This window comes from Perca flavescens, chromosome 3 (genome assembly GCF_004354835.1).
Source record: "Perca flavescens isolate YP-PL-M2 chromosome 3, PFLA_1.0, whole genome shotgun sequence".
Taxonomy (NCBI): Eukaryota; Metazoa; Chordata; class Actinopteri; order Perciformes; family Percidae; genus Perca; species Perca flavescens.
Window position 1 is genome coordinate 10,310,350 of NC_041333.1, and position 24,428 is coordinate 10,334,777.

General features: G+C 42.9%; 1 protein-coding gene across 9 annotated transcripts; it reads left to right on the forward strand.

Moving 5' to 3' along the window:
* Positions 1 to 412: 412 nt before the first annotated feature.
* On the forward strand, positions 413 to 22,476 carry prdm10 (PR domain containing 10). Of its 9 annotated transcripts, none has more exons than XM_028573879.1 (23): positions 413 to 436; positions 2,088 to 2,232; positions 2,996 to 3,157; positions 3,472 to 3,531; positions 3,651 to 3,755; positions 4,502 to 4,679; positions 5,232 to 5,473; positions 6,618 to 6,818; positions 8,149 to 8,221; positions 8,355 to 8,472; positions 8,560 to 8,677; positions 10,286 to 10,549; positions 12,821 to 13,165; positions 14,329 to 14,484; positions 14,581 to 14,760; positions 14,859 to 14,969; positions 16,098 to 16,298; positions 16,446 to 16,589; positions 17,092 to 17,262; positions 18,864 to 19,001; positions 19,759 to 19,942; positions 20,707 to 20,804; positions 21,659 to 22,476. In XM_028573879.1, the coding sequence occupies exons 2-23, from the start codon at positions 2,161 to 2,163 to the stop codon at positions 21,845 to 21,847; spliced, it is 3,510 nt and encodes a 1,169-aa protein (XP_028429680.1). In that variant the 5' UTR covers positions 413 to 436; positions 2,088 to 2,160; the 3' UTR covers positions 21,848 to 22,476. The 9 variants fall into 9 exon arrangements, with proteins under 9 accessions (XP_028429680.1, XP_028429672.1, XP_028429681.1 ...); XM_028573871.1 differs by lacking the exon at positions 413 to 436 and adding an exon at positions 872 to 925; XM_028573880.1 differs by lacking the exon at positions 413 to 436 and adding an exon at positions 872 to 925 and having other exon boundaries at positions 20,707 to 20,795.
* Positions 22,477 to 24,428: the final 1,952 nt, after the last annotated feature.

A 24,428-nucleotide genomic window follows, 5' to 3' on the forward strand; every position in this document is an offset into this window, starting at 1 on the left:
AGTAAAGTGTAGCTAATTGTAGTTACTCACAGTAAATTGTAATCTCCAACTGTGACCATTAGAGAATAAAATAAAACGACAATTTCTCTAATTTCTTGAGTTTGGTCTCATTTAATTCTTTTTTAAATTTTTGTTATTTCACTGTGTTTTGAAAATCCGGTTGGTGTTTTGAAAATACCAACCGGAAATGGAAGTGTGCTATCATGGTCCCAACATAATTAGTTGTCCTTATTGCGATGTCTGAATAAAGATCAATAATCAATATTAAGATACACGATTACTCCAAGGCCGTGTGTGCTAGTTTTGTCTGATTGCGTCAGTTTGGCAACTGTATTTTAAAAGTATTTGACGAAAGTATCCTGTCTGCATTGACGCTAACTTGATGAATTTAATGGTGCACTTCCTCTTAGTGACCACCAGAGGGCAGTAAACACAGGTGATTTAGATTTCTTTTAACCGTCGTCTTCTGTCATCTCCACCTTTTTGTTTTTACAGAAAAAATGACTTTAAGATACAGAAAGAAACATGTTTAAAGCATAAGTAACGCGAGCCTAAAACAGCAATGCTACCTTGAGTAGAATAATATATAACGGTAGATCAAACAGAATTATTGAACAGCTTACATTTCAATTGGGCGACTTGGGTGTTTCATTTTTCTGATTGGCTCTACTAAAATTGATCATTAAGTTTATGATAACCACGATTAATAAACACGTTAGCGGTAACATCGCTAACCTTTTCAATATATTATTATTAAATCCAGACGACTATATAGGCTTTTTTTTGAAGATAATGTTTGAAATTATCCTAAATTGCTTTTTCTCCAGAGTAAATAAACACCAATCAGAAGCCACGCTCCTGCGTGTTGCTAGGCAGATTATGTTAATATATGCAATGCAGCCGTCTCTGCAGCTACCATTCTGAGGTAAGAACAACTTGTACGCTTTCCACTAAATGTAAGAAAACTAGGATTTGCTCCACGACTACTTATGAAGCTCGACTGCTCGGTAGTCTTTCTGTTAATTTACATTAAATGTGCGGGGTGTTTTGGCGCATTTGTACCGGTAGAAAATATATGTTTTTTCTTTGGGTCTCTTCGAATGTGGTTGTTGTTGTTGTTAGTCCCACCCAAAATGGAGCCCGTTCTTCCTTGTTAACTAGACCCGAAGGGCTGGGCTCAACTAGAATGGGGGGACGGGTGGGTCTATCCAAATAATTCGGCCTTTTATCGCTTTAAAACCACTTGTGTTAAAAATCTTAGAATGCGGTCCGCTTCCTGCTGCCTGACAAGTTATGTTTAGCTCCAAGGTCGGCCTTACATTGTGACTATATGGCCGTGATGCTAATGTTGCGGTGCAGTAAATGCCCGGGTTTCTATAGCGCTGTTTTTTGTGGTATGGTCCAGTTGGGACTTAGAACCTGCGGGGTTAAAATAGGGGGGAATTGAATTTATGATTGATTATACCAACTAGATTTCTGAATGAGTTTACAGAGTCGCGATTTTTCACGGTGGCTTTTGTGCCGACATGCGGTTGTATTTAGACGCCGTTTCCCGGGCGGCCTCGTGAGCAAACGTTAACCGCGTTTCCCCGCGTACCCCCGGCTGAGAGTCTGGTCCTGTGTGACAGCTCTGAACACGAAGTGACACGCTGCTTTTATTTTGGCTAGCATGTCTTGTGAGCCGATTACAGCTGTGTCTGGAGACCCAAAAATCTGTGTTGCAGATTGCACGTGGGGGTTGAATTCAGTCCGTGCACCTTTGCTCAGAGATGGCTGCTGCAGTGCCTCAGTGTTGCAGTCAAACAGCTGTTCAGCGTCGAGTGCATAGTATGACTTTGATACAGCCATACAACAGTAGAGGCTCCATCATCCATTCATGTGATTTAATTCAAAACCATATGCACATTTCTACAGTAACCCCACATTTTCTTTTAAATATCATAATGCTGCGCCAGGATTTCTGAGATGATACATGACCTGTCTTTAATGCATATTAAAACTCAGCCACCCTTTTTACTTTTACTTTGTATCAGCTGTTATGCTCTTATTTTTACCCACAATCCTCTTATCTTGTGTTTGTGTTACAGGCATCCCTGGCTGCCTCAAGAGCAAAGTGATAGGTGACGTGGTGGTTGGCAACAGACCTGGCACTGTGCTGCCATGGAGACCAAACAGGAACCATCCGCTGTGTGGAGTCAGACATCTAACAATGATTCAGGCAACGGCACACAGGTCTGAACAATCCACAAAGTGCTATATTAGAGTCTTAAGCAACAGAGAATGATGCAGTACATTTACATACATCGGAGGACATTTTAAACATCTCAAAATTTGTCTTTCGCCAGATACTCGTTTCTGTAAACTGACTCTAGTTGCTGCTAAACCTCAAACTTTCACTATCTACTTTTATAGTTATAGCTAACATAATATAGTGGGATTTTCCAAGTAGTGGTTCCGTACTCTTTAAAGTGCTCATATTATGTTTTTGGGCTTTTCCCCTTTCCTTTATTGTGTTCTATATCTTTTTTGTGCACGTTATAGGTTTACAAAGTGAAAAAGCCCAAAGTCCACCCCAAAGGCACTTACCATCTCCAACAGAAAACACTGTCCAGCCTTTACTTCCGTGATGAACGTGCGTCACTTTGTAACACACGTTATAATGCTCGCCTAGCTCATAGCCCCTCATACTCTGCTTCTGACTGGCTAGTAGTCCTTACCTAGCTACTGCGCAATATGCAGTACAACACACATATAACATATGATGTTTTCTGAAAATTAAACCACATAAACCTATTCTGGTACAACCTCTAAATACAATCATGAACATGAAAATGATGATAATATGAGCACTTTAAAAGGACTCGGGAAGGACAGAAACGCATAATCATTTCATTCACACATACATGGGGGGGCAGGGGCGAGGCGAGTGTGATGATGATGATGATGATGCTGCAGGTGGCTCAAAGCGTGTTTGTCTTGTGAACGTTTGCTGCAGGTGCATTTTGAAGGCGGCACAGTGGCCCAGATAGTGTACAGTGGCGATCAGGCGGAACGAGGACAGCAGCAGGTGGTTTACACAGCAGACGGGAACTCCTATACCTCTGTCGAGTCTGCAGAGCACACGCTGGTTTACATCCATCCTGCAGATGGCACTCAGGTAAGAAGGGATCTTATTTAGAGCAGTGACACTTTCAGCTGATATTTTAGGAACTTACATGGCACAAGAACAACATACATTGATGGGAGGAGGAAGAACCATAGTGTTTTGTTGACCCTGGCTTTTATGGTAAGGTCATCTCTTGGCCCTGTTTGTAATATTTGATAAAAATCCTTTTTGAAGAGTTTAAAACCCTTTCAAGAGTTTAATATCTTTTCACTTTCTTTCTTCAAATGTTCCAAGTGCACATGAATTAGTATGTACTTGGCTCTGCAAGATTTGCTCACAGCTCTGTGTTGAACCGTTTCTTTCAGACTGTATTTGCTGATCAGCCACAAGTGGCTTACATTCAGCAGGATGGTACAACGCAACAGGTAAGCTTACCATGTAGGCTACTGTCATGTCATTACCTACAGTAGCTGTGTACCACCTGTTTTTTATTTTTATTTTTATTTTTTTTTGTTACCTTAAAGCAATGTAATCTCATTCGTAGGTCACGGTGTTGCTGCCCAGTGGACAGAACATGAATGCTGCCAATCTGCATGTTCTCAGCAATGTAGCAGAGGCTCCCCAGGCTATCCTGGAGACAGTTTCCCAGGTGAGGACACGTTGTTTACCGTACCAAACAAGTGAATAGCATTTGTCTGTCCTCATTTTAACACACAGTCAGAGCAAATACATTGTTTCGTTATTCCCTCAGGTAAGTGGACTCTGTGCAATTCATATGTAACTTACAATGAGATATTTGTAGTGCAGATACAGTATAACGGCATGTAGGGTTGCAACGGCGTGAGATTTTCACAGTACGATAACCATCTCCGAATATATCACAGTTTCACGGCAGTCCGTATTACACAATTATTATCATTAGTATCTGTTACAATGACCCTTAAAGGAACGAAAACAGAAATAGTTTTTTGGTTGTATTATAATTTAATGCCTTTTTAAAAAAAAAAAAAAAAAAAGTTTTTAATTGAAGTATGTGTAAAAAGTCTCCCGTAAATCTTTCAGTATGGTAGATAAGCAAATGTAAACCGCATGATAACCGATAACGATTTTAATATCCTGCCGTGAAACTGGTATATTGCTCATGGCATGTGATCTATGATACACAAAAATAATCTTCCGAAACATCACGGGTGAGCATTCTGAGATTTTGATTTTTATTATTAGTCGCTCTGAAAAACAAAGAGCTGCACACATTTATTTTCCCTTCGTATACATTTGTATTGCATTGTTACATGTGAACAAGCCTGAAGATGAGAACTTTTGAGCGTTTTATCACTTCAAGATAAACCGAGCACTCTTAAACCTCGTGCAACGATCAAACACACACACACACAGGAGCAGCTGTCCGTGTCCAATTCGCTCCCCTCCTCCATGGCTGACATGGCGGACCCCCCCAGCAGTCCCCTCGGGGCCACAGACTCCACAGACGATTCTGACGAAGATGAGGATGACGACTCTGAGATGGATGACTGGGAACCTCGTCAGCCTGAGTCCTTCAACCCTCACAGCCTCTGTGAGTAGGGATGCTAATTTAGACTGATCGCTGACCCTTGTTAACCCATCAACCAAACTCCCTTGTCTGAGATCGCACGTGAACTTGTCATTCCAGGTCAAAATTATGCTTTTGCCGCTTTTTTAAACATTTTTGTCCCTCTTTTCAACGCTTTTTAAAAAGAATTCATGGTCAATAAACCTAATAAAATGACATTCTACCTAATTTTTGAGTTTGAATAAAAGCAGATATTATGAATAATTTTGACTAATAGAATAGTTTAGATCAGAGGATGTTGAGTGAATCACAGACACATTTGTACACAGTCATACATGTTTTTCTTGATAAGCAATTTGTGTTCTAATTTGCTTTCAATTCAAGTCATAAATCTGCCAAATTCAAAATCCATGCAGCACAGGGGAAATGATTGCAGCTCATAAAAACCACAGATGTCCAGTCCTGTGGCTGTGGACACATTTTGAGTTGAACATCACAACAAATGAACAATTAGACCTCATTCATCTTATCCACAGTATCTTCGGTGGTGATTTGTGTCTCATTGATCTCTCTTAGGGTGTGAGGAGTGTAATATTGCCAACCCGTCTGTGTGTCTGAAGCACGGCCCTCTGCACCCCATCCCCAACCGGCCCGTCATGTCCAAGGCCCGGGCCAGTCTGCCTCTGGTCCTCTACATCGATCGCTTTCTGGGCGGGGTGTTCTCCAAGAGACGCATCCCAAAGCGCACGCAGTTTGGTCCAGTGGAGGGACCCCTGGTTCCTCAGAGTGAACTGCAGGACCACTACATTCATCTCAAAGTAAATCGGCCATTTGATTGCTATTGGGTTTTGTTTTAACGCCGCACTGAGTAAAATGCAGTGGTGGAATGTAACTAAGTAGATATGCCCAAGTACTGTACTTAAGTAAAAATGTTGATCTTTCATGCCACTTTCTACTTCTACTCCGCTACATTTCAGAGAGAAATATTGTACTTTTTACTCCACTACATTCATCTGTTACAGCTTTAGTTACGGGTTACTTTACACATTAAGATTTCTGCACACAAAACCCATTGTAGTTTATAAAATCTGATGTTTTATTATAAATCAAACTAGCCAACAATATAAGGGCCTACAAGTCCAGCTGAAATGATTAGACCATTAAACACACAAATGTCTGGATCCTTTCCACTTTCTAAGATGGGAGGATTTTTCCTCATCAAGTACTTTTACTTTGAATACTTTAAGTACATTTTCCTGGTGATACTTTCAAACTTTTACTTCAATAACATTTTTAATGCAGGACTTTTACTTGTAACCGAGTATTTGCAGCAGTGGCAGTAACCGAGTATTTGCAGCAGTGGCAGCAAAAACCTGTACAGTAGTGTCCTGAGGAGTGTCCCGGGACAGTCATACACTGTCCTGTGACTCCCATAACTGTCCCGGGACTCCCATGACTGTCCCGGGACAGTCAGACACTGTCCTGTACACTGTCCTGTGACTCCCAGACACTGTCCTGTGACTCCCATAACTGTCCCGGGACTCCCATGACTGTCCCGGGACAGTCAGACACTGTCCTGTACACTGTCCTGTGACTCCCATAACTGTCCCGGGACTCCCATGACTGTCCCGGGACAGTCAGACACTGTCCTGTACACTGTCCTGTGACTCCCATGACTGTCCCGGGACACTACTAACAGGACAGGACACTTTTTTGTTGCCACTGCTTCTCATCATTGCTTTACAAACAGCCAGATGCAAAGAGGGCAACATTTGTAATTCTAGTGTCCTAACAAGAAAAAAAGAAGAAGGAAAAAAAAAAGGGGTTTATAGTTTTAGTTGCATAGTAAAGTGTTGTGTAAGTGAGAACTAAGGAAAACGTTTTTGCGTGGACAAGCGTGTGCAGTCTAAGGTTGCACTCTCCCAGTCTGATCTCTGACCAGATGTCTGCTGCTTGTCTTAGCTGTGCATGCTGGATGCAGAGAAAGATGGAGAGAAGTCCGATGACACGTGGCTGGACCTTTCTGACGAGGACGGCTGTAACTGGATGATGTTTGTGCGACCGGCTCAGAACCACCTGGAGCAGAACCTGGTGGCCTACCAGTACGGCTCGGAGATATTTTACACGTCCATCAAGAACATCCAACCCAAACAAGAGCTCAAGGTCTGTGTCGGTCATTTCTCCTGCTTCATATGTAGTACTGAGAAACAAAGTTTGAACTCCTGTATTGTACCTGAACAGCAGACAGTCTAAAATAGGATCATATCCAATCTGGTATTACAGAAGCAAATCCTAACAAACTTTAGAATCTTAGTTGATCTCAGGTTAGGAATACTCAAATACAGTATGTCTAAATACTCAATCCAACATCGGTTATCAACTTCTATGTCTGTTACCTAGCAACTAGTGCTACACTTTCTCATCTTGCCCAGCTTAAACAACTTTGCACCGGTTGTTTTTGTCATTGAAACGTACTGAAACATACATTGAAACTAGCGATGCTTATTTCGATTTTTATTTCTGACCGATCGCCGACCCTCGTTAACCGATCATTAACTGGTGTCCAACAAGCAGCTAACCGAGTCCGGGAACCTCCGTTAGCAGCTTGGTGGTCCCAGGCTCGGACACACTTTCTGCATTTTTGGTCTGCGGACAGCTGTGGACTTGTATCGGTCGCGGAGCCGTGATGTTGTATGCATGCGTTGTCGCGGACACATACAGCCATTTTCCCTGAATGGAAGTGCGTGCACGTCCGCGCAACCATCGCAAGTCCGCAGCTGTCCGCAGACACAACGTATGTCTGTGTTGTGGTAATATAATATCTAAAACCATAAGGTACAATTTGTATATTTCGTTTTAAACGAGGCTTGAAGAATGTTAATGTCGAAAAATAGTCTATGACTGCAACTTAAAAAACTGTGGTGCACTTGGTGTAACAGCTTTGGAGAAGGTTGCTAATCTAATGCACTTTTTCTCTAGCAACAATATTTTGGACAGATGCGTATGAAACGTACTTGCCCACGCCATATTGCAATATGTTAAATAAGGATACATTAAGCTGTAATACAATGTTAAGATACATTTATTGTGTATAAGAGATTCCCAAGAGATTTATTGACCTTATTGCAGTCGGTTGTGAGAGCCACGAACAAAAAAAAAAAAAAAGAGTTAGGACAGCTCGACGGTTGTCATAAAGTTAGTAGAGTTTATTTTAGATTCTGGAAGTTAGGATGCTTGTGTAATACACTTTTTCTATCTTAATTAAGGATGGGAACATTGACGTGTTCATCTGTAATTGGCTTTTTTGTAATGGTTACCAAAAACAGATCTTTCCGTCATACGGCCCCAGATCGTTTTCTCAGGAGGTGGTGGAGACAAGCCAGAGCTGAAAAGGGAAAGTGAATCAGTCCCAGTTAATGAAGGACATCTGAGTAGGCTGTAGTACTTGGTGTATTTTTATTTTTATTTTTATATATTATATTTCCCTCTGCAGGTGTGGTATGCGGCATCATATGCAGAGTTTGTCAATCAGAAGATCCACGATGTTACAGAAGAAGAGAAAAAAGGTTAGTCCCGTACTTAGCTTAATATCTCAGCCCTGCTGTGATGTGTCCCATTACACATCCCAACAGTAGTAGGTCCTCATCCTCACTTTCTATTGTTCCTTCTTAACACCTTTTCTGATTGGGATTCCCTCAGTGCTCCGGGAGCAGGAGAAGAACTGGCCTTGTTATGAGTGTAACCGCCGCTTTGTGAGCTCTGAACAACTGCAGCAACATCTCAACATGCACGATGACAAAGTCCACTCTGTTACCAGGTAAAAAGCATACCTTATTTTAACATTTTCTCTTTCCTTTTTCTTATCACATTAAAGTCCAAATGACCCGTCCACTGTGTCTTTCAGATCCAGAGGCCGGGGCCGAGGCAGAGGCAGGAGGAGATTTGGGACAGGAAGAAGACCGGGGCGGCCCCCTAAGTTTATACGCTTGGATGCACCTGTAGACGCCGGCGGGGACAAGACGGTAAGGGACACATTCATTTATGCTTCTGCGTTAAATCGACGCCGTGGCTACGTACGTAGGTACGTGGAGACACCGACCCTACGCCGTAGCCTGCAGGCACCTCTCGGAAAATGTAACTACACTTTGCGGCCACGCACGTCGCTCGCATGTGGCTTGGAGGCGTTGCATTTCCTGGTTCTCCTTCTCCATAAACAAGGAGTCAAGCAGAGGGTTAACCTTTTCTGCTCCAGAGGTCTCATCGTGGTCAGAATGAAAAGGGGAGACACTTACCGGGGATTTCCACCAGATGCGTAACTGCTGCGGAGTGGCTACGAAGCGGCGGCGGAGTCACTAGGTTTCCATTAAAGTCAACGTGTGTATTTCCACCGGTTGCATAACGGCTGCGTTCCGACTGCGTCCCAGCTCCGGCGGTCCACAGCCCTCCGGAGCAGATACGCAGAGCTTCTATTTTTGCCGGACGCCGGAGAGCTCCGCAGCAATTCAGCACACGGCAGATAGTGTGGGACAGGAAGTTGGGCACAAAAAAAAAAAAAAAAAAAAAATATCCGGTTAATTTTCTAAACAAAATACACTGTGCTCACGGCGGATCATATTTCCCTGCACTACACCTTGAAAACACAGCACAGAGTCGTTTCCCCTCTACTCCTCTGGATGGAAACAAACTGTTGTTGGTTTTGTGGTTCTACTGTACCTGAATTCGCGACTACAGCTGTCAGTCATGGCCGCAGCCGTGCCGCAAAAAAATCCGGACCTGGTGGGTACTGTCGCACGGCGGAGCATGGAGCAGACACGCAGCGGAGCCGGTCCGCAGCCGTTACGCATCTGGTGGAAATCCCCGGTTAGTACCTCCCACTAGGACTCGAGAGTAAATACTCGCTCCGAAGCTAATCGCCTCTCACTCACTCTACCACACACACACACACACACACACACACACACACACACACACACACACACACACACACCCTGTCAGATGAACTTGCGTACCCCTTCATCAATTCAAAATGTATGTTCCAAATGTATAACACTATTCATTATATAAAAGTGGATATTGTCAATTATTTCATACAGTTGAATTGTCAATATTTAGGTTGGTTTGGTCAGCAATCATACTATCACAAGCCTTCTAGGCCACTACTACTTAGAGTGAAGCTAAATGTTTCAACCATATATCCGTTAACTTTACTTTAAGCCATTACTTTTAGCTCACTATTTCAGCTGTTAGCTTTATTTTTTATTTTTTTAACCGTTTCGCCATTAGTTTAGCTAATCATTCAAACTGTTTAGTTATTACTTATAGCTGGTTATTTCAACAATTTATTCATCACATTTAGCTTAATGTCTGTGCTCGCTTGCTAACTTTTTTTTTTTTTTACATTCTTACATAACTGCAACATGTGGCGTTCAGGCGTTACAGTTGACTTTTTTTCATTATTTTAGTTGAGCTAAGATCTTTCTACGTAGCCCCCGGCCACTGCAGAAGTATCCCCTGGGGTACACTTACCCCTGGTTAGGTATCACTGGATTTAGCGATTAGGTAACTGGCTTTGAAAAACTGTGATTGACCTTTTTTTTTTTTTTTTTTTTTATTTACATTTTTTGAATCAGGAGATGATGGAACTGACCGAGAAGGCGCTGGAGGAGCGAGCGGAGGCAGCTCAGAATGGGCTGAAGGTGGTGGAGATGGAGTCGGAGGGTGGGGCCGGGGCCGAGGGCCAGCTTCTACCTCCTGCAGGAGAACCGGAGCCAGAGTCGGTCACCCAGTCCTCCAACACGGCCCTGTCAGTCCCACTAAAGGAGGACCCTGCACACAGCAGCCAATCAGACAGCCACCTCACATCTCAGGACATGCGGCGCGCCAAGAGGATCCGGGTAAGACTGCTGCGGTCGCTGACACGTAGGGGTGTGACGAGACACTCTGCTCACGAGACCACACACGAGAACCAGACAAGACGAGATTTTAACGCTATTTCTTTGGGATATAAAAACATTTTTAAATTATTTTTTAAACAGCGTTCAAAACGTACAACTCGCAAGATGAACATACCCACCTGCCCCCCTCCACTCTTCGTCATCACCACCCACCCAGACAAAAAACTAGAAACAAATGACACCGTAACTACAATATTTAAGACCAAACAAAATAAAACATAACACCATAAGCCTATCATACATGTCTCTATCTCCCCAGCAGAAAGCATCTTAGGAGCCCTCCAGAAAACTCAGTTACTTTCCCCATTTTCCCTTGTAGATATCCAATCAGGTGTGTGTGTGTGTGTGTGTGTGTGTGTGTGTGTGTGTGTGTGTGTGTGTGTGTGTGTGTGTGTGTGTGTGTGTGTGTGTGTGTGTGTGTGTGTGTGTGTGTGTGTGTGTGTGTGTGTGTGTGTGTGTGTGTGTGTGTGTGTGTGTGTGTGTGTGTGTGTGTGTGTGTGTGTGTGTGTGTGTGTGTGTGTGTGTGTGTGTGTGTGGGGTCCAAAAACCGGGGACTACAGTATACTTGTGGGGTCTGCACAGCCTCGTGGGGACCAAAATGCTGGTCCCCACGAGTTTAAAGGGCTGTTTGAGGGTTAAGACTTGGTTTTAGGGTTAGAATTAGGTTATGGTGAGGGTAAGGGTTAAGGTTAGGCATTTAGTTGTGATGGTTAAGGTTAGGGTAAGGGGCTAGGGAATGCATTATGTCAATGACAAGTCCCCACAAAGATAGTAATACAGACGTGTGTGTGTGTGTGTGTGTGACAAGCCCACTCCTGGATTGACGGCACTCCGTATAACTTATGTATAGCCTCTTCGGACCTAGTAACTGGAGCATGAACTTCTAACTACTTTTAGTTTCCTCCAATTAAAAATAAAAACAGTAAAGATAACAAAAAATTAATGACTATGTTTTTTTTTATGTCTCATTTTTTGAAGTGCAAACCATAATCAAAGTAGAACTCTGTGAATAATCAAAGTGCAAACAGAGGCCGACCAATTGTTTCCTTCAAGCATGATCCCACTGCTCAGCCTGAGGCATGGTCATGTTCAGTAGTCGAGACCTGTGGCCACTAACCATGTCTCCTGCAGTTGAAAAGACAATTTTCTCACAGTGATTACGCAGAAATAAATAACCATCAAACACTCAACAGATGTTCTTTTCTCCTCCTCCGTATTTTAATGATTTGGAGCAGCAAACAAGGAAATAGCTACTCGAGTATCGATTCATGACCATTTCAAGACGAGCAGAGAACATTTCTCTTTGTTTGATATCATCATTAAATCTTCAGTGCGTGATTTTAATTTTTTTTTATATAATAATGGACGTCCGTTACATTCAAGCCATTGCCAAATGAGTTGCTACAAAGCTAATTAAGGCTATCAGCTCCACACAACTCTCTGTGTTTCTCAGTATGGAGAAACACAAGAGTCCATCATGTTTTTTTTTTTTTTTTTTTTTTTTTAAATCAACAGTGTTGTTGCCATTACTTAGAATTCCTAATGGGGACAGAAACTATGCGCTATAGCTTTAAAAGGAAAGTTAGCCTTTGCCGTCCGTCTCCGGACTCATTCTGATAAAAAAGCGAAAAAACTACAAGAAAAAAAAACAAAAGCGAGCGCCACACTGAGCTGTGTCTCAGGCGAGGGAGAGGAGGCGGTACCATCTACCGTTCTAACGCTGGGTTTTACCGGCAGCTTCTTTCCAACTGCAACTTCTCCTATGCTAATTTCGAGGTCAAAGCCGGAGTGCGTCACGCTGGCTGCTGCTCTGCGCTTGTGTGCGAGAAATATCGTCGCATTTCAATTTTTAATATCGTCACACCTCTACTGAAATGCCTACTGTGTTTGAGATGATTTTGTTGTTTGGTGTCCTAGTGGCCATGATTTGCTTTACAACAGTGTGTGTCTCTCTTCCTCGTGCTCTCCTCACAGATGGATGTGCAGGTAGGACCTGGAGGATGGCAGAAGAATACATTTGGCTCTAAGATTCCTTTTTGTCATTTTCCATGGTGTTGATGTTCATGTGACATTTCAGGACATGCCCCCCCTCCTGCACACTCCATTGCATCCATCAGCCCCTCCCCATGTCTCAGCTGATCCATGTCAGTCGACACTGTTGGGGGTTTCTGACAGCAGTTCATCTCTCTCTCTCTCTCTTTTCCATGGCAGAATGCAGCGCTGCAGCACCTTTTCATCCGGAAGAGCTTCCGTCCTTTCAAGTGCACCCACTGTGGCAAGGCCTTCCGGGACAAAGACAAGCTGGAGCAGCACCTGCGGGTGCACGGCCGCGACGCCTACGCCTTTTCCTGCCACATTTGCAGCAAGAGCTTCATGAGTGACTCGGCCCTGGAGGACCACCTACTGGTGCACACGGAGAACCGCTCCTACTCTTGTCTCTTGTGCCCAGAAACCTTTGAACGGCTGGACCTGCTCAAAGACCACGTAGGGGTGCATGCTGTGGAGGGCTGCTTCACCTGTCCTTCCTGCAAGAAGACATTTACCGACTTCATCCAGGTTAGTGATGAATGTCTCATAATCCCTATTCACACGGGATTAGTATTACCTGGTGACCTCTAGTCAAATTAAAATGGAACTCCTTCTTTTTTAAAGCAACACTAAAGAACTTTTCCCGCTTCGGTCCCCCCTACAGGTTGGAAGCGGAATTGTCCATTACATTACTTTGTCCAGTTCATTCGAACTACATGACATTCGACATTGACATAATGTCATCCTGTTTAATGTCAACTTGTCATGACCAAGACAACTTCTGGTAATGTCACTTTGATTAATGTCAACTTGTCATAATCAAGACAACCCAAACAATGTCGACTTGTCGTGACAAAAACCGAATGACACTTAATGACAGAAGTCATAAATGTTGATGACTTGTTTATAACGTTTATGACAGTTCATGACAGTGTCATGTCATAGTTATGACCGATAGTTGGCTCACAAAAGCAAAGAAGGAGAACAAGAGTTATAACAAAAGAAAAGAAGTAAAGAAGAGAAGAAGTAAAGAAGTTAAGCATTCTTTAATGACGCTCAGCATTCACACGATATGTGTAGCATCGTGTGAATACCAGGGGTCTAAAAAAGTCTAAATTTTAGGTGTTTAAAAGTCTTAAATGTTTTACTGTAGGTCTTAAATTAATTTATACAGGTCTTAATTTTCCTACGTCCATGTAACGCTGCCTCTGTTTGTTTGTTTTATTATTCCGGGGGTGTTGAAGTTCTTTCTTTCCATAGTCCAAATATAATTGGCTGTGTATGTAGAGATTATTATTTCTCTGTGCCACTTTCAGTCAATTTGAATAACTGTATGTACTTTGCAAGTACTTTTGTGGCTTTGCATTTCTACATACTTCAATGTTGTGATATAGGTCTTAAATTTCATTCATAATGGTCTTCAAAAGTCTGAAATTTGATTTGTTGAAACCTGCAGAAACCCTGGAATATGCGGCGCTCCCTTAGCAAAGCATTAAAAACACATAATTCTACCAGGTAGAGTACACTCAATGATCTTTAGACAATTTATTTAATATAGAGATAACAATATGCGGATGTTCTTTTTCCATTGACCAATCGATCGGTTTGGAGAGTAGGTCGAATTTCAGTCGAGAAGAGTTTCTTTGGTTGTATTACTCGGTTTTCAGACTGCAAAATGGTCTCTTCCGTAGGTAAAGAAGCATATACGCTGCTTCCATTCAGAGAAGATCTTTCAGTGCCCAGACTGTGAAAAGGCCTTCTGCCGGCCAGACAAGCTGCGTTTGCACATGTTGCGCCACTCTGACCGCAAGGACTTCCTGTGCTCAACATGTGGCAAACAATTCAAGGTAAGATGGAAGATTGAAAGATACCAGTTGGCAGTGTTAGTTAATAGGTACGGGAGTTCTTATGCGATGTTTTTCTTTCTTCCTGTGACATTTAAGAGGAAGGATAAGCTGCGGGAGCACATGCAGCGCATGCACAATCCCGACAGGGAGGCCAAGAAGGCGGACCGAATCCACCGCTCCAAATCGCTAAAGCTGAAGGTGCCCACCACCGACTTCGAGAGCTTCATGTTCAAATGCCGAGTGTGCATGATGGGGTTCAGGCGCAGAGGAATGCTGGTGAGCAACAGCTCGCAGAAAGCTTTTTTTTTTTTTTTTTTTTTTTTTTTGTTCCTATTTAATTCCAATACATGTAGCTTTGTCTTTTCTGGTTCCAGGTCAATCATTTGTCCAAGCGTCATCCAGAGATGCGTATTGATGACGTGCCTGAGCTCACGCTGCCAATTATCAAGCCCAACAGGGACTACTTCTGCCAGTACTGTGACAAGGTTTGTTTTCCCCCGGCCTGTCATGTGTACAGTGAGGTTTGGAGACGGCTTGGCATGCTGTTATTTTATTATTTATGTATGTAATAATTTCAGAGTGCAATCCTGTGTTCTGCATGGATGTTTATGCTTCGAGTCAAACATGCAAACTTGAGCTTCACCTCAAACTGTGAACCTGAGCTTTCAGTATGATGTTAGAGGTTAACTTCAGGGTTTTTTATTTTTTTTTATTTTTTTAACCTGGACCCAATTTTCCTATGTTTTTGTGTCTTAAGTGACTGAAATTGTTAAAAACAACAATCCTTGAAATTGGTCCAGTATTAAGCAAGACAGCGGTGAAACAAGCTGCGGTGTAACTGCTTCAACAATCACCCCTCTGGTTTGGCTGAAATAAACCCTTAATTCACCCATTTACATGTGAAGATATGCAGGCTCTATACACGCTAGGAGTACTGTTTATTTACATGGAGTCTGGTGAGTTAGGCTAGGGTTAAGCAAAGGCAAGGCAGCTTTATTTGTATAGCACATTTCAGCAACAGGGCAATTCAAAGTGCTTTACATAAAACATTAAAGAGCAGTTAGAAAACGATTAATAAAACAATAATAAACAAATTAAAAACATTAAAAGACAAGAATAAAATTTATAGTGCAGTATAAGAATAAAAGTTACAGTGCAGTATAAGAAATTAAAGTTAATAAAATAGATTATTTAAAGAAAAGCAACATCAAAAAGAGAGGTCTTTAGCTTAGATTTAAAAGAACTGAGAGTTGCAGCGGACCTACAGGTTTCTGGGAGTTTGTTCCAAATATGTGGAGCATAAAAACGGACTCAAAAAGGATCTTACTCGTCTATCTCAGTAAGTAACCTTTCCATAATGTCAGACACTTAGAATAATAATCTGAGCCTGTCAGCGGCTAAACGGGCACTTTTAGTGGACGGAAGCTGACAATGTGCATTTGTCCTATAGGGTTACATTGCCGCCTGGTTCGCGACTGCCGGTTACAGCGTTCTCGCTCTTTACTGGACCAATTTCAAACATGTTTGTTCACATGGGGGGAAAAAAAACGATCTAGGTTGTAACATACGGAAATGACCCTGTAATAAAACCATCTGATTTAATCTCCGTGCAGGTGTACAAGAGTGCCAGTAAGAGGAAAGCACACATACTGAAGAACCACCCCGGGGCAGAATTGCCTCCCAGCATCCGTAAGTTACGCCCGGCCGCTCCTGGTGAGCCAGACCCCATGTTGAGCACGCACACACAGCTGACCGGCACCATCGCCACTGCACCCGTCTGTTGCCCACACTGTGCCAAACAGTACAGCAGCAAGGTTGGTATAAAGCTCTGTCTAAATCTATTCTGAATATCCATACAGAGAATGACTCTCCTGTGTTTGCAGTAGTTCACAATTCTATGCCGTGTCTTCCTGGACAGTCCCAGACCCCAACTGATCACTTTTTATGTGCTCGTATCTCAGACTAAGATGGTTCAGCACATCCGGAAGAAGCATCCAGAGTTTGCCCAACTGGCCAACACCATCCAAACACCTCTGACGACCGCTGTGATCAGCAGTGCTCCTGCAGTCATCAGTGCAGACGGCACTACAGCCGAGGCTGTCGTGGTAAGAAAGGGCTCCAATCCCGTTAAGTGGATGTTAATCACTTACGTGGATTTCTGAAAATTAGTATTACATAAACCAAAAGTGTGGTGGGGGGGGGAAAAAATCAATACAACATAGTAGTGGCAATACTGTATCGATACACTGAGGCCAAGTATTGATCTTTTATTATATAAATGGCACATGAGTATATAACTTTTTGGCACTAGAATAATGAAATGATTTGCTTTTTTGGTCCACAAGATGGTGCAGTTGAGTTTATTTAAATTTTTTTTCTTTCTGGATAATACACATGTTGACAAAGTTTTCCTTTTGGGGAAATTATTTGAAGTTGGGGGGAAAAAAGGTAATAAATTGCAATATATCACAGAATATGTTTAATATCACAATAATAAATCATAGGGCCTCCCAAGAACAAAGCATGTCAATCAAAATTTTATAGAAAACTGGACTCTCAACTAATATACACCAGATGTAACAACTTTCTGATGAATTTTTTCCACAGACCACAGATTTGCTGACCCAGGCCATGACGGAGCTTTCTCAAACACTGACCACAGACTACCGCACCGCGCAGGGAGACTACCAGAGGATCCAGTACATCCCCGTGTCTCAGGCTGGAGGCAGCCTGTCCCAGTCGCAACACATCCAGCTGCAGGTGGTGCAGGTGGCCGCGGTAAGATCCAGGATCTGATCTAGGACCCAGATTTGTTTGCTTCTTTTTATCCCTGGAAATTTGACTGAACATTTCAATAACTTCCTGCTGGACAGTCACAGTTCTACACTTCGACAGCTGCGAGCTGCCTGGTATAAACTCCACACGCTCAAATGAATAGGTTTTATATAGAGAGCTAAATGAGACAATGAGTCGATTGCCAGAAAATGAATCTGCAACTATTTTGATAATAGATTAATGCTTCTAAGTCGAGTTGTTCAGCAAAAATGCCATCGGTTCTCTAGTTCCAGTTGCTCACATTGATATCGTTGTAAATGTAAAGATGCAGTAGGTAAGTCTTATAAAACTAACTTTCTGTCATATTTGCTGAAACTGACCCTATGTTCCAGTAGAACTACATGAATTATGTGATATAAAATCCAGCTCCTCTGGCACCACCTACAGCCTGTAGTGCGATTGGCAAAATTCCACCGCTCCCGGTTGATTTTCTCCAATCAGGGCTACGGGGGTGTCTATCTGCCTGTCAATCACTGCTCAGGCACGCACACGCATATAATAGCTTCCCCGCGCACGAGCTGCAGAAAGGTTTCCCAAAACTCGGGTGAATATTGGAGTGGATTTTCAGAGGTGGCGTGAGCTGCAGGATTTTAAAGATCTGAAGAACAATGCAGACGTAGCCACATATCTGCTCGACAGGTAACATAATTACCATGAATGATTTATCTTTCACTTGGTTATTAGTAGTCAAAAGTCCACAAAGCTACGTTGGTGAGGATAATAGTAACGTTTGCACAGTGGTCGGTCAGATATGATGCTGAAATGGCTAACAGTAGCCTGCTAGTTAGCATCGTTTTACTGTTGGTGAGTAAAGTTAACATTGTGTTAGTGTTTAGTTATTGAACATGTTGTCTGACATGCCGGCAGTTGTGTCAAACTCCCTTGTGTGGGAGGGGCTTAGGAGACGGTTTGGGCTTCAGCAGAAAGGGGGGAGGGACTGAGAAGTTGTCGATGTTCAAATTTGTAGGCAAAGTCCTGGATCTTCACAACCTTACATACAGCAGCTTTAATATCTTTTAGTTCGGGGATGCCGCTGGCTCAGGGAATTTGTGATGAGTTTTTTTTCTCCCTTTTATTTCTTGATGTTTTATATGTATAAGTAGGATTTAAAATAACCTGCCAGCCACTATGAAAATTCTGGAAAATTACAACTTTGGCATGTAGGTTTTAAACATTTAAACCTTTTTATTTCCTGCTATTTTTTTTTTTTAAATTTTAGTGTGCAGGTAAAATAGTTAAAGTATTTTGTTATGGAGAAATGGGGCTTTTACAAAAATATTTTTACAAAATATTTACACTGTGACATTTGAGATAAATAATCATCAGAAATGTGGCTATAATGACTAAGGGTGTAAAGGCAAATAACAGAACAGCTAGAACAGTCTGGTAAGTTCAGAAAATGAGACCACTTTACTGTAATGCAGGCCTTTTTAAAATCTAAGACGATATCTAGTCTCATATCATCATATCAATAAAATGTCAACGTATTGCCCAGCCCTAAGAAACCGTCAGACATCGTTATTATTTTCCTCTGTGTTTCACAGGCTTCCTCCCCACATTCTCAGCACCCGACAGTAGACGTGAGCCAGCTGCATGACCCTCATGGCTACAGCCAGCACTCCATCCAGGTCCAACACATCCAGGTCAACGAGGCCTCAGGCACTGGACAGGGTGCCACTCAGGTAAACCCTCAATGCTCTTAAAGGACAAATCCGGCGCAAAATGAACCTAGGGGTCAATAACGCATGTGTACCGAGTTGACCGTTCTCTGGGATATGTTTTCATGCTAATTGAATGTGACCAGTTTTAGCGCAAACTGCTAATTAGCTTATAACGCTACTCGTCGGGGCACTGGTAAAGTAAAAAGAATTAGCTATTTCTATACCACTAACAAGGCTCAAAATGGCACCACACTTCCACGGTAGCATACTGTACATGTAAACCGAAACATTTACAACTTCAGACATTAAAAAGAGAGTTTTATAAAGACCGTAGTGTTCATGTATACAGGCGGGCGCCATCTTGGGAAAACACGAACGGCGTGCTTGAGCCATGTTACTGGTTACACAGCGTTCGTCGTTCGACCGTGGAAGTGTGGTGCTATTTTGAGCGTTGTTAGTGGTATAGAAACAGCGACTTCTTTTTACTTTATCCGTGCCCCAAAAACTAGCGCTATAAGCTAATTAGCGGTTGGCGCTACAACTGGTCACATTCGATTAGCATGAAAACATATCCCAGAGAACGGTCGACTCGGCACACGTGTTATTAACCCCTAGGTTCATTTTGCGCCGGATTTGTCCTTTTAATGAATTGATGAATAATCACACAATATACCACATGTAATGACATGTAATACCACATGTTGTGGGCCCCATAATGTTAATCTTGATGGTAACGGAATACTTGTATCTCTTGACTCTGTTTGTGGTCACCGGTCAGCCTCTAAGCCCCTCCTCCCAGCAGCCCAGTCAGGAGCTGAGCCCCACCCAGCTGACCCCCGTGACGTTGGCTCAGAACCACAGCCTGCAGAGCAGCAGCACCCAGCAGCAGCAGCAGCAGCAGCAGCAGCAGGGGGCGGTGCAGCACGCATACATACCTGGGAACTGGAACTACCGCGGCTACTGTGAGTCCCACACATGCTCCTGTATCCACCAGTCAGACTCTGTATGTTCTAAATGTTGGGGTTGGGCATCGTTTTGATTTGAACAATCCTTATTCCAATCCCGAATCTTCCTTTTGATCCCGGTGTGGTTATGCTTATTTCTTGTTTTCTTCTTCTTTAAGATTATTTTGTGGGCATTTTCGGCCTTTATTTTGATAGGACAGCTGAAGACATGAAAGGGGAGAGAGAGGGGGAATGACATGCAGCTAGGGCTGGGAAAAAAAATCGAATCGTAAATAGAGTTTTTTTCGGGAAAAAAAATCACAGATTTTTTTAGGGGAAAAAATTGCCCAGCTCTACATGCAGCAAAGGGGCCGCAGGTTGGAGTCGAACCTGGGCCCGCTGCGTCGAGGAGTAAACCTCCACGTATGGGTCCCCGCTCTACCAACTGAGCTATCCGGGGGCCCAGACATGTTTATTTCAAAGATAAGAGGAACCTTTTATTTTTGATTCAATGGTGGTTTACAGTTTAACCGGGCTTTTTCAAAGTAAAATAAAGCCACATTTTATGCCAGCAACGCAACAAGCGCCTGGAAGTTCGGTGGTCACCACGGAAACCAAAATGTGCCCATGTTAAATTTGGAACCGATGATCGGAATTCGAAACCAAATTTTTTTCCAATCGATTCCAAGTTGGAACCGCTTCTCGGTTCCCAGTCTTATGGCTGGTTCTGTACTGGATGACTGGCTCTCAGGGTAACGTGTGAACCTTTTTTACTGTGGCAGCGTCTGAGATCCAGATGATGGCTCTACCTCACACGCAGTATGTGATCGCCGAGGCCAGCACCCCTGTATCTGGAGTCAACAGCAACCAGGTGAAAACGGTGAGCGAATGCTGTCTGATACACGTTGGATGAAAGTGTGAAGTACAATTGGCTGTGGTTTAGGAAATCCCTGTGTTGCAGTTTGATTTTTTATTTTTTTTTTACACCCATGTTAAAGGAACACGCCAACTTATTGGGACTTTGTCTTATTCACCGTGTCCCCCAGAGTTAGATAAGTCCATACATACCCTTCTCATCTCCGTGCGTGTCGTAACTCTGTCTGACGCACAGATCCTGGAGGTTACCGGCTCCATCTAGCCTACCGCTCCCAATAAGTGACAAAATAACACCAACATTTTCCTTTTCCTTTACATGTTGTGATTTTTACAGTCCCAGCGTGTACAAATAAGAAGGTCACATGAGACACAGCCATCTTCTAACTGTATACAAACTGGGAACTATATTCTCAGAAAGGCAAAGCACTGCTACTTCAGCTACTTGGGCAGAGTGATTTGCTCGCAGCACCTGAAGCCCCGTGGTGAGGAGCAGAGAGGAACAACGGTGCTTTTCAGGTGTTGCGCTAATCTCTCCGCCCAAGTAGCAGAGAGCAGTTGAGAGAAAGAAAAAAGAGACCGTGCTGTCGCGTCCGTGTGTGCGTGCGTCCTTGAGAACTGTAACTTGTTTAACTTATGTTGTCAGTTAATTGTTGCATTGACTGGCAATGTCAGATTGACCTGCCGGTCACCGGTCATGGCCGAGCACGTGAAAACCGGCCACTTCCGGTCACCGGCCGGTCTATCGGTGCATCTCTAATAGGAAATGAGCAGACATTCTCAATTGAACACGGTGGCTTGCGGCAATGAACTAAACCTCCTATTTGTGGAACTAAAGGCGTTCTCGTTCCCGTCCCGCAGACACACTACGTAATCTCCGAGGGTCAGACTGAGCTGGATACCAAACCGACTGGTCCCCAGAGCACCACCCAGGCCCACGCTGAACACCTGGAGCAGCAACCGGCCAATCAGCAAGCCACCACGCAGTACATCATCACCACAACCACCAACGGCAGCGGCGCTAGTGAAGTTCACATCACAAAACCCTGAGGTGTGTAGCGGTGAGCTCTGTGTGCGGACCCAGCACAGACCCGCACACCCACCCTGCATGTTTACCTCAACAGCTTGTATGCACATTCATGAACAAAGCCAGTCATACGCACAGGGACACAGGCTTGTGTACATACAGAGCTGGAACTGGGATGAGTTGAAGAAGACCAGCACAGTTTTATGTGTCTGTAAAGTGTGAAGACGTTGTTGAATGAGCGGTTGAGTTTCAAGCCGCAAGAACTTTGTGAGAAAATGAAGTTAGTAGAGAGAAAAATGAAAAGTTTTGATTTTGAACAGTATGTATATATATGAAGCTGCTAAAACCAGGGACAATATATTAAATAAAGGGTTCCTGTGAGCGTTTGGAAAGTATGGACAACGATTACATTTTAAGGGCTTACTGTGTGAGCAAATGGAGCGATGGAAAAGTTGTGTTGCTCAGTCCTCATACAGGTTTGAGTGCCCGTTTTACGTATTTGTAAAGTTAGACATTTCTTAAAGTATAGTATTTGTTTATGGAATTCTGGAATAAAATACAGAACTGAAAAATATGGAAAAAAATACATACTGGTATTAAAACAGTCCTGTTGTTGGCCTTCCATAACAGGTCGTTGTGTTTTTGCCCAGCACCAACTGTTGTATTTGATTGTTACCATATTGTTGCTGATATCTGATGTGATTTGTTGCCGTTAATATCGGCATGTGTTTTTTTTATTTTATTTACATGGATTATATTTGCTGGATTATCTTAATTTCCCCCAGATCTTTTTTTGTTTGTCATTGTCACACGTGCAACCCCTGTTTGTTTTTTTAGTAAAATTCAGAAAAGCAAACATCAGTTCCACTCTTCCGAGACTCACTGAATGCTACCAACGGCTCTGGGTGTCAGTTATGAATTATTTGCGTTTTTTTTATTTTCTTTTTTTAAAGGATTGCGCAGCGTTCACAGGGATACAGTCAACCTGAAACTGTGGGATCATTTGGTTTTTGACATATCTAGAAGATAATCATCATACACTCACCTTAAAGATTATTAGGAACACCTGTAAGATTTCTCGTTAATGCGATTATCTAACCAACCAATCACATTGCAGCTGCTTCAATGCATTTAGGGGTATCGTCCAGGTCTAGACAATCTCCTAAACTCCAAACTGAATGTCAGAATGGGAACAAAAGGTGATCTAAGCAACTTTGAGCGTGGCATGATTGTTGGTGCCAGACGGGCTTGTCTGAGTATTTCCCAATCTGCTCAGTTACTGGGATTTTCACGCACAACCATTTCTAGGGATTACAAAGAATGGTCTGAAAAAGTAAAAACCTCCCAGGATGCAGCAGTCCTGGGGGCCAAAATGCCTTGTTGATGCTAGACGTCAGAGGAGAATGGGCCGAGTGATTCAAGCTGATAGAAGATCAATTGACTCCTATAACCTCTCGTTACAACCAAGGTATGTGCCACAACACGCACAACCTTGAGGCGGATGGGCAACACCAGCAGAAGACCCCACCGGGTACCACACATCTCCACTAAAAATTTCTGTTGAGACATTCAGATGATCGAGTCAGAATTTGGCGTAAAGTGGATTAGAACATTGATCCATCATGCCTTGTTACCACTGGGCAGGCTGGTGGTGGTGGTGGTGTAATGGTGTGGGGGATCCCTTTTGCCTTCAGAACTGCCTTAATTCTTCGTGGCATTGATTCAACCAAGTGTTGGAAGCATTCTTTAGAAATGTTGACCCATATTGATGGGATAGGGTCAAACACAGTATTAGTATGGTGTTCCTAATAATCCTTTAGGTGAGTGTAGATTGAATGGCATCTCGGGCGCTGGGTGTGGTTGGGTGGTGTCAGAAATGTGCTTTGTTCCACGTCTAACCACACCCAGCAGTGATGTCACTGGGACCTGGAGTACACCTGTAAATCACTGCAGCAAGACCAGAAGTTAAACCACCGGAGTCCAGGAAAAGAATTCTCAGAGGGTGTTAAGTTAAAAAAAGGTCTAAAAAGGGAGAACATGCATTTCCAGTTTGCTTTTGTCTTTATTTTCCTGACACTAGAAACGTTCAGTTTTCCTAAAACATGTTTGTTTTGTATTGAGGTTAATTTTGTAACCAGAGCCAACAGACCGATGGTAAGCTGTGTCCTAATGGGTGAAGAAACCTTACAGGTAGTTTTATAGAAGCTTGATGCCAAACACAAAATACACACAGAACAAGAGAAATGAGACAAAGTAAAAAAAAATTAGGAGCTTAACATGATACAGTGTTTAAGGGTGGTATGGGCTTATTCCACTGTGTGTGTGATTAATTTGGGGTTGGTGCTTAAACGTATAATATGCAGTATTTTCCTGGAAAAAAAAAAAAAAACTATATATAGACTAACCCAAAAGTAATCCCTCTCAATGATCATTTCCGACCCATTCGAAGTGTGTGGTGGTGTCTGTATCTGCAGAGACCCTGCACTCTGCCTCTGGATTCTCTCTTCTTATTTTTCTCTGTGGGACGTTTATGGGCGTCAGCAAAGAGCCTACGTGGGTGTGTTACCCCCAGCCAGTTTGCGCAGCCTGTTCTTATTCCCAGGT

Excerpts from the sequence above, each read along its gene's own strand:
- prdm10 (XM_028573879.1), top strand. The coding sequence starts at position 2,161 with ATGGAGACCAAACAGGAACCATCCGCTGTGTGGAGTCAGACATCTAAC. Across the intron at positions 8,678-10,285 it reads ACGCCGGCGGGGACAAGACG|GAGATGATGGAACTGACCGA; the intron begins GTAAGGGACACA and ends TTTTTGAATCAG. Across the intron at positions 14,970-16,097 it reads TCTGCCAGTACTGTGACAAG|GTGTACAAGAGTGCCAGTAA; the intron begins GTTTGTTTTCCC and ends ATCTCCGTGCAG.